This window comes from Carlito syrichta, unplaced genomic scaffold, assembly GCF_000164805.1.
Source record: "Carlito syrichta isolate Samal-C Ts95f unplaced genomic scaffold, Tarsius_syrichta-2.0.1 Scaffold303962, whole genome shotgun sequence".
Lineage (NCBI taxonomy): Eukaryota > Metazoa > Chordata > Mammalia > Primates > Tarsiidae > Carlito > Carlito syrichta.
In genome coordinates this window covers 39,665-50,203 of record NW_007248058.1, presented here as the reverse complement: position 1 = coordinate 50,203, position 10,539 = coordinate 39,665, and the positions used below count along the sequence as shown (strand labels likewise).

At 40.5% G+C, this 10,539-nt stretch overlaps 1 protein-coding gene across 1 annotated transcript in view; it reads right to left on the bottom strand.

Annotated features, from left to right (window-relative positions):
- LOC103261652 (serine/threonine-protein kinase TNNI3K-like) overlaps positions 1-10,539 on the bottom strand; it is a 286,249-nt gene that overhangs the window by 267,787 nt on the left and 7,923 nt on the right. The window contains 2 exon segments of the mRNA XM_008059229.2: positions 4,492-4,589; positions 5,846-5,931. Coding sequence (XP_008057420.1) covers positions 4,492-4,589; positions 5,846-5,931 — 184 coding nt within the window.

Sequence of the window (10,539 nt, the reverse complement as noted above, 5' to 3'; positions counted from 1 at the left end):
GTATATGCATACAGTAGAATAACAGTTAGACATAAAAAGGTACAAAATTCTTTTTTTTTTAGGTTAGAAAATATAGTTTATTTAGAAAGTAAATGAGACAGAGAGAGAGAGAGAGAAAGAGGAGATTCATTTCCCTAAGGTAGGGGAGGGAACCAAAGCCAGGAAACATGGCGATGACAATGACCACAACTCAAAGAGCACATTGCCACACCAGAGTCTGGCAAGGCAATGGCCCAAAGTTCTTTTTTTTTTTTTTTTTTGAGTTGGAGTCTGTCACCCAGACTGGAGTGCAGTGGCCACTCCCGGCCATCGCAGCCTCGACCTGCCGGGCTCCGGCGATCCTTCCGCCTCAGCCTTCCGAGTAGCCGGAATTACAGGCATGCGCTACCACGGCCAACTGATTTTTTGATTTATTGTAGAGATGAGGTCTTGCTGCCCAGGCGGGTCTCGAACCCACCGGCTCAGGCAGTCCACTCACCTCAGCCTCCCAAAGGCGCGGGATTACAGGCTGAGCCACCGAGCCCAGTTTTTTTTTTTGAGTTGGAGTCTCACTCTGTCACCCAGGCTGGAGTGCAGTGGCATGCTCATAGCCACTGCAGCCTCGGCCTGCTGGGCTCATGCCATCCTTCCACCTCAGCCTTCCAAGTAGCCAGAACTACAGGCTTGTGCCACCACACCCGACTAATTTTTTTTAATTTATTGTAGAGACGAGGTCTTGCCAAGTTGCCCAGGCTGGTCTGGAACCCCTGAGCTCAGACAATCCTCTCGCCTCTGCCTCCTAAAGTGCTGGGTTTACAGGCGTGAGCCACCATGCCTGGTTGGGAAGATCCCTTGAGCCCAGGAGTTGGGGGCTGCGGTGAGCTATGATTGTGCTACTGCACTCCAGTTTGGGTGAGAGAACAAGACCCTATCTCTAAAAACAATAAAAATATAAATAATGAAATATTTAAAAAATAAAAATTTTAGCCGGGCTCGGTGGCTCAGCTTGTAATCCCGCGCCTTTGGGAGGCTGAGGTGAGTGGATTGCCTGAGCCCGCGCGTTTGAGACCTGCCTGGGCAGCGAGACCTCATCTCTACAATTAATCAAAAAATCAGCCGGGCGTGGTAGCGCATGCCTGTAATTCCGACTACTCGGAAGGCTGAGGCGGAAGGATCGCCGGAGTCCAGCAGGTTGAGGCTGCGGTGGCCAGGAGCGGCCACTGCACTCCAGTCTGGGCAACAGAGTGAGACTCCAACTCAAAAAAAAAAAAAAAGAAAAAAGAAATACAATTTCACAATAAAAACAATTAGTTACTGAATTTACAACAATATGGGTGAATTTCAATGGCAATATGATAAATACAAGAAACTAAATGTAAAGGAAACATGATTAAATGAATTTATATGCAATTCTAAAAAAAAACTAAAGAGATAAAAAAACACACAAATAGTTTTCAGAGAACAGATGGCATGGAAAAGGGAACTGACTGCAAAGTGCTTCAGGTAACTTCTAGGTGTGGTAGAAATGCCCTATAACATGCTTGTAATGGTGATTATTTGCCTACATACATGAAGTCATGAATTGCTCACTTAAAACTGTGAATTTGATTGTGCATATATTATAACTCAAGAAAAGAAAATTAAACCTTGTGAAAAAAGCCAACACACTATAACAAAACTAGAACTATGAGGATTAATTATCCATATGCCATTAAAAAAGTAAACCTCTGCTCCATTATGACTAACAAAAGCAGAGATGGTGCCATTGGTTAAAAAAATACCCCGCCATGGGGTATAATTAAAAGTTACTGATGTGGCCAGCAAAAAATAGTGAGAGTTACATTATTTAATTTGTGAGTGTCATGGTCACAATAAAGTTCAACTGCAATATTTTTTAAATGTATAATCATATGCTCCATATGCATCAAGATGGATTTAGAGTCTATCATACTGAGTGATCTATCACAGAAACAGCGTACCATATGTTCTCACTCATAAGTGGACCTTGAACAATTATCATAATGCTATAGAAAAGGGATTGGCAGTAGTGGGAAACTGTCAGGGGAGGGGGCTAGGATTGGCAGTTGAGGGAAACTGCCAGGGGGAAGGGGACACACCTCATCAACAAGGGTACCTGCATAATGAATATTTGTATCCCCAAATATGAGTTGTACCCCCACATCTTTAAAATTAAAAATTTAAAAGGTAAAGAAAAAAAAAAAATCAACGTTAGGCTGACAAAATAATCAGATTAAATAAGATTACAGAAATAAGAAAATTGAAAATGCAGGATCCTGGATTGAATTCTAGAGCAGAAAAATTTTTGAAAAGCTACAAATAACATGATTGGGACAATTGATCAAGTTTGAGCCGGACTATACAGTATTGTATTGATGATAAATGTTCTGATTTTATAATTACATTCAAGCTACGAAAGCAAATGTCTTTGTTCTAGAAAATAAAGATCGAGGTGGCAACAGGGCATGCTGTGTCCAATTTACCTTCAAATGGCTCAGACAAAAAAAGAATGAAAGTGAGACAAAACGTGAACCATTAGTAGATCTGAATAAGGTGAAAGCGGGAGTTTCACTTGTACTATTCCTGCAATTTTTAAAGATTTGAAATAACGTTAAAATAAAAATATTTTAAGACTACTCCAGGGAAAGGAACTGGAGTCCAACATGAGTGAGATACTCACAGGAGTTCAGTCACGGCATAACTAGAACTGGCCTCCATGCCTGGCAGTACGCACGGCTGCGTCCTACTGTTTTTGTGTGTAAAGTGCAGTGGCAACTTTAATTTGTTCTTTCCTTTTGTTACGGAATATTCAGAGTAATCATGCATTCTCCTAGGGCATTTTAAGAACTTTTGCCTGCTTTGTTTCCTAAAAATCTACATTCATTCAAACTCGTTATGAAGAAGTTATCATCTGTACCCTTCTGTAAAATATAAGAAAACATAAAAAAATTGAGCAAAGAGAATTCTAAAAATGGAAATTTAGTTTTGATGAACAGAGGCGGAAGAAATATATCTCCTCAAGATTGTAGCACTAAATCACTCAGAACCCGTTATGTGCCAGCGTCTTGCTAAATCTTAGCACAGTGAGCGAATCCGGCAAGAAGCTCCCAGGCGGTCCAAGTTCATGGTCGCACTGCACACCCTGTGTGGTTACTCGTCACCGTTTCCTACATCTTGGGCTCTCCTGCTCGCACCTTCTGCCTCTCGGCAGAAAGGCCAACATCTGATGCTGCTTCCCGCCCCCTGAACTCAGCCTCCACTTGAGGACAGCGGGACCCTTAGCAGCTGTGGGAGTTGCTTTAACACTGAATGGAGACTCTCTCCCAGAAGGAGCCAGAAGACTGATGAGGCATTGAAGGGCAGGAAGAGAGATGCAGCTTCAGGGTATTTGCACCATGAATCTCAGGGATGCGTGAATCTGAATTGTGAGAAGAGATGGCCCTCGCCTCCCACAGTGACCATGGTCTGGAGGCTGGGGAGGGAGGTCGGCAGAGGGATCCCGACACAGACCCAGGCAGAGAGCTGCCCCCACTCCACACCTGCACACACAACGCGGAAGTTAAATCTGCGTAGGCTTGCATTTCCACAGACTTTCCGTTTCCTTCGCGAGAAAGAACAAAATACATGGTGAGACAGTGAGCTTCTGGGACCCGTAAGCCAACTGTACTTGGTTCAAAACACTACCACAAAATGAGTAAGATGCCGAACTTTCTTCTTCAATTGCCTTTTCTGCAAAATAAACCCTACTATGTAAAGTTACTTCAATAGTAAATGTACATTAAATTTTGCATAGCCTTTGGCTCACAATAAGTACAGAGTAAGTGGAAATGGTTACTATTATAATTAGAAAATGAGCAATGCATATTATATAGCTTAGGTCATATGAATTTATATTTATGACAATCTCAGGGACCAGGCCCAGCCCTGAGTATCCCAGGTTGTCCAATCCACTATATTTATTCTTCTATCAGGTATTGAGAGTATATTGAAACCAGGGCCTGACATCAGGAAACAAACAATGGAAGCAAAAATATTTCCAAGAAAACCTTTCGGAAAGGAAATTCAGCTCCAGAGTGCTTCTTTTGTCTTCAAAAATGACTTCTCTCTGTGCACAGAGGCTAGGTGTCCTAAGGAGGAGGTCTGGGAAGGGACCAGACTGTCTGGCCTTCAATCCTAGCTAACCACTGGCTAACCGTGTGACCTCGAGGAGAGTCATTAAATTCTCCCACAGGGCTCTTGTGAGAACTAGAAGATGTAAATGCAGAAAGTATCAAAAAGAATGTATGTTTGGGATACAGAAGATAACTGCCCAAGGAAAAGAAAGAAGAACATCCAGTCGTGTAGCGCCTCTGGTCACTCTGAAAGTTTTCCATGATTACCAATTTGCCAAAACACACACACACACACACACACACACACACACACACACACACACACACACACACCACCAATCTTATTTCTAACACAGTACTTATGGCAATGAAAACGGTGTACCTTGTAAACTGCCAAGTGCAAGGCTGTAAATCCATTTCTTGTCAGTCGTGATGGGCGGAGTCCTTTTAGCATAAGGGATCGAATATGCGACTTGTTCCCTTAGGAAGAAAAATGAAAAGAAGCTAAACTGCTGTGTGGGTGTAGAAGCGACTTGATCTCCCTTTGACTTAGTGATAAATGCCATACTGCTGTACGAAAAAGTCAAGCTGCTGTACTGCAGGCCATTTGTAAAGTTTTCTATGAACTGACAGCCTTATTTAATAGTGAACATTTCTATTACTTGCCTAAAATCTTACATTAATGCTGTGCATTTTGACTCATTTGCTTTATGTTTTGATTTAGTGCTCTCATCGTCAAATAATTTCCAAACATAAAAACATGAGAGAATTTCTCTTGATAAACTATGAGTGATAAAGCTTGAGTTAAAAACTCTAGGTGTAGAGGACTCCTCAAAAGATCATTGGCAGTAGGGCTTGTTTAGATCAGAGAAATATGGCAGACAGGACAGAGGTTGGGAAGGCATGTTTAAATCTGGGAGAATGATTTGTTAAACAGAATGTGTTTAGTTTGGGAGAACGGTTAAGAGATCTGATTAGAGTTGATACTTATACATCACTGTTCTGTTTAAAAAGTTGAGTTCGGTAAATTTAGCTTCGATTGACAAAAAAATTTACCATTCATTAGTTCAATAAATGTATTGAGTGGCTGCTAGATGCCAGGCAGCATTTAAGCTTCTCAAGATACATTGATACATACAAAAAACAAACTAAGCATAAACCAGAGTAAACTCTCAGTCTTCACTTTGATTGATCTTCATTTCTCAATTTTATCTTTGGCATTTATCACTTTTCCATAAACTCTTGCTGCATATTGTGAAGCAACTGCTTGATGATATTTCGGGGCATGCTTTCAGTGTTTGTGCTTCAAACTAATCCCTGACTGGCATGCCCAATACTGAAAAGTGAGCTTCGATTTCTAAGCAGACTGAGTGACTTGGTTTTTAGGGTAGGAGTATAACGAAACTTCAGTTCAAAGCTAAATAAGGGAACTTGATCTCAAACCAGGCAAAGTGGGGACCAAAGGGAGGTCCAAACTTTGCCTGCCCAGCGATCACTTGCATGCCTAGTCCCGAGTTGTACCCCACATCTTTAAAGTAAAATAAATTTTTAACAAAGCGAAATCTCTTGGGGCGTCTGGGTAGTTACTGTTGCAGCTGAAGACGTCAGGATGGAGAAGGTCCAATAAGAGAAACAACTGCATATGAGCAGAATGCTCTTGTAGACCATGAAGCAGTTCCATCACTGCCCATAAACACAGATGACTGTTGTAGAAAGGATCAAGTTCAAGTACTCACCTCCACAGATGCAGCATAAATGAAGTAGAGACAGTCCATTTTCAGTGCGGTAATTCAAATTGACTTTACTGAAGGCTTCATCAGAGCTGAAAAACATATTTTACAAGTGATCACAGGGTTCATCTTTTAATATTTTTTTCATTTGAAAATTATAAAAGCAAATTCTGTTACTAAATTGAGAACTGTAGGTCTTCTAGGATTCTTTTGCCCCCAGAGAAGAATTTTAAATCCTTTATGTGAAGAATTAAAATGAAAAGAAAATACTGTAGTTTTACATAGCAAGGGTGCCATTAGACTTGTAGGGCAGGACTGTAATTTCAGTATTCCTTTCCAAATCCTTGATAGATGCTAGGTGTCACAATAGCAAACCCAGAGACTGTTTTTATAAACATGTGAAAACAAGGTCAGATATCTTTCTAGAAGCTTGACTGTGAGCACAGAATATTTGCATCTATAAATTGATTTTGAAAACCAGATAATTTTACAGTTTGTCCAATGTGAAAGGTCAAACATGGTTTGAAAGTATGGGGGCCAAGAGAAACCTTCTCTTCAGCCCCTTGGGGGTTCACTAAAAATCAGCTGACAAAGAAAAATAAATTAACAGGAGAAAAGGCACACAAATGTATTTGATCCTTGTTTTATGAGACACAAGACTGAGAGCCTTCACAGTAAAGACCTCAAAACACAGGGGAAACTACTTTTCTACTTAGGTTAACTAAGTATAGACAGCCGTGCAGAAACATCACTGGGCAAAAGGGGGTATGATCTAGTGCTACTAGACTGAGTGCGGAAACCCAGCAAACCTTTCTGTCTTGGTGCTTCTGGACCTCTCTCCACTGTTGCCCTTCCTTCTGGGTGTGGGACAGGACCCTGTCTGGAATGGGAGTCTTATAACCCACAAGGAGGTCAAGCAAGGGAGGTCAGATTATTCACGTGTAGCCTGTCTTTATATCGCACTGTAAAGGGAAAGTTGGAGTCCTGTTTTTAGGTTTTCTGTTGGCTTTGGGGAACAGGGCTCTGGTTTCTATGACTTGCCTTGGTGAAGGATTCCAACTCCTGTGGCTAGCCTCAGGGGAGAAGGAGAAGCCAGACCCAGGAGGGAGGGGAAGTTTAGAGGGGAACTTTCATTTCTAAGGCTGCTGCTGAGATCTTCACTTTGGGGTATAATTTTCTCAGCCCCACCCCCCCAAATTAGCCTGAAATTTTCCCAAGATTTACACTTCAGAAAGAAAGTTGTATGTTCCTAGTGAAGTTGGTATTAACAGCAATGCCAGCTCGGTGGCTGCCTTTTGATCACATGTCATGTGCCAGGTCCGGCAGTCAGCACTTCACCTGATGCATGCCTCACATCACAACGTCTCATATATGTGATTTTACTCATTCTATAACTAGCTTGGCCAGATTAATTAAGAACTAGCTTGGCCAGGTTAATTAACTCACCCGCGTTGGAAAAAACAAAAACTACTTAAAAGACAGAATCAGGATAGGATTAGAACCCTGGTGTAACTATAAGGACAAAGCTTTTCAGGATTGCCAAGCTGCTGAAATGATTTTTTCCACTCTTAACACATCAAAATGTGGCAGGCATTGCTATGTAATGTTGAACATACACATTGAAAAACTAATTTTCTCAGGAGCTGATTGCTGCATGGGAGTTCCAGAGTTTTCCCTTCTTTCAGCATTTGCCATTAGGATCATTATGGTTAGCTCAAAAGAAAGTACCTCCTTCCCTGTTCTGCTCTGAGGCTACAAGTTATATAGTTCTTTACATCGACAGAAGGCCTCTCTCTCCCCTACCTGACACTTTGTTTTCTGGCTTGTGATCTTAGAGTGTGTTTCATTTGCTGGAAAATAGAAGGACCAAGGAAGAAAGGCCAAACATCTCAGAGCTTCTGAATCATTGTCCATCAACATCATCCGCTGCAGTCCTGGTTTTTGTACCCTTTGTATTTACGGGCCCTGATTTCCTACAGACTTTAAGAGAAAAATTCAATCTCCCTAGCTTGACAAGCAGAGTTCAGCTCTGCAGAACACCTGTACTCTTTCAAGTCTTAACCACAAAGAAGACCTCTGTGACCCGTCAACGTATTTCCAACGTGTTCCGAGTACCTAGTTTACTTTCTTCCAAGACATCTATAATACATTTGACTTTGAGGGTTCAAAAGCCTGGCTGGGGCAAAGACCACACATTTCCGAGAACCAGTTATTTTGTGAAGTGACTGTCCATACCATAAAATAGCCTCGCAGCACATAAATAGGCTTATTTTAAGTAGCTGTCTAAAACAGTAGCATTTTCATCAGAAACAATTTTGTTTGCATCATTCTTTGAGTTGAGGGAAAGGGCTGGTAGAAGTGAGTTAAATTCCTAATGCTCTTTCACGCAATGTTAAAGTCTCTGCTGTGTTATATGACCAACACTTAAACACACTGAACGTTACTGTGCTTCTACATACGGTCTTACAAAGCAAGTCGTGGTGTTGTTTCTCAATCCGAGTAAGAATGTCTATGACTTTGCTACTGAAATGCTGTATCCCCATGGCTCTGAGAACAAATAGCTTGAGCTTGTCATTGCTAATTAAAGCATTTCACTGAGGTCCTTCAATGACCCTGGATTTAGAGTCTGTCTCTTTTTAGCAGCACCTTGGAGAACAGCACTTTTTCTACTTTACAATTCCAATAGCTTCCCATACTCTTAACTGGGTGCCTTGATGATAATGTTCTGAATTTATGGTGCCTTTCAAGTGTAAGTACCTTACAAGTGATCGGAGTCTGTGGTTCACTCACCAAAGACTATGCTATCTCTCTAAAGCTGCTGAGATTTAAATAGGCAGGAGGCAGCTGGAAATTGACCGAGGAGGCCAAGGATATGATCTCATTTCCACTGAAAAATGTCCTGGGAGTACCAAGGACCTCAAGAGGTCGAGTATTTTAGCTTTACATTCCTTTTGAAAAGCTACCTGTGGCTCTCTGAGGTTCTCCCAGGGCAGTGGTCTTTGTTCAGACAAAGGCAAGGATTTCATTAATACAATCACTCCTCTTCTCACCTGGGACTGTGTCACAGTACCCTACCGGAGTGTAGATCTTTGTCTGTGAAACCTGACCCAGTCAGAGTACAAGAGAACTTTGCTTCAGGCAGACGTTGTAATGTATTGAGATGACATTTCTTTTTCCAATCTCTTATCAAAAGCTATCATTCCCCCCACCTTTCTTTTTGGAGCTATTTTCCTGAACTTCTCCATAGATATCACGTAGAAAATTTGGGTGGGCATGAGGTAGATAAGCTTGCTTTCAGTTGTCTGCTTTCTATTGACCCATAATGTTTATTCATCAAGGTGTCCTGTAAAGTCCAAATGATACATAGAACACAGAACAGCAATGAGAGTCTCCAATTTACATTTGATCTCTCAAATTTGTAATATTACTGTTTTTGCAACACTAGAGGTTTTTTTTTTTTTTAAAGAAAAATAGTTGGGATCAACGTCACTTTATTTGAGATGGTGGACTCAATTGCTTTCTTATTCAGTGATCTAATGTTGACAGTCCATTCTGTAAGTCTGGCACAGCACCTACTGAACACCTGCTATGTGCACCTGCCCCTGCTCCTAATGCTCAATTTAGGTTGTTTTTAGTCGCCTCCTTGATATAAACTATGAACTAATTCCTGGCTTCTTTAAAAGCATCAGTCCTGGAAATATACATGCTAGATAGAATCCTGCAACCAGTTGTAGTATTAGTCCTGATACCTAATTCCCTGATCAGCTTTGCAAAAACTAAAAATAAAAGCGGAGAAGAAGAAGACTGAATAGACAAGAAATACAAGATGCAAAAGAAAGTCCGTTATTTTATTTTTATTTTTGAGGAAGCAGAATTTATTAAGAGGACAGAAAACCTCCCAGAGTGGGAGGGGACCCAAAGGGGTTGCCCATTATTTTATCTTTTACAAAGAATAACACTAAATGAATGTTCACTGTTTACATACGTAAGATTGAAAGCATGATTAGATTAGTAACTCTTTTTTCAACAATTATTTCTTAGCACACGGAATCTTAAGCTAGACTTCACCATCCATAAGTGACTCAGTTTTGAGTCCTAAATTGTTCCTTGCTGTAAGCTAAGCTGCTGCATGCTGCTTTTGTTTGCTTAAATTCTATCCTCCTTGAACTCATGCAACTTCCCATAACGTCAACAAAATGAATCAACAGAGAATAGACTCCTGTAATATTTGGCAGTCAAGTGTGATTTTAATAGTACAACTTCTAGCTTAACTTTAATAACTGGAATGTAAATTTTTTAAATGAGAGTTACTCTGGGGCTATATTTGAATCCTAATTCTCACTTCCCATTAACTTCTAGTCAAACGTTTCTGTTTTGATACATGTAATTAAAATATTCAAGATTTTAAAGCAATCATTCCTAGGAGAGAAATTTCATTTTCTCTTCGTTTGCTTCTTCTAAAGTCACTGTATATGTCAAATTCACTGTCAATTGAGCCTCACTTATGTATTCTAATATACTAAGCTCAATTTATTTTTTAATTTCCTCTTACATTTTTCATCACCGGCCATGCCACACTGTAACTTAACATATCCTAATGAGTTCATAGTGCACACTGGGGCATGAATGAAATTCTTAATTAAAATAAAGCCACAATTATGAATATATTTCTAATGGTAAATTCTGTCCTTAATCATTAA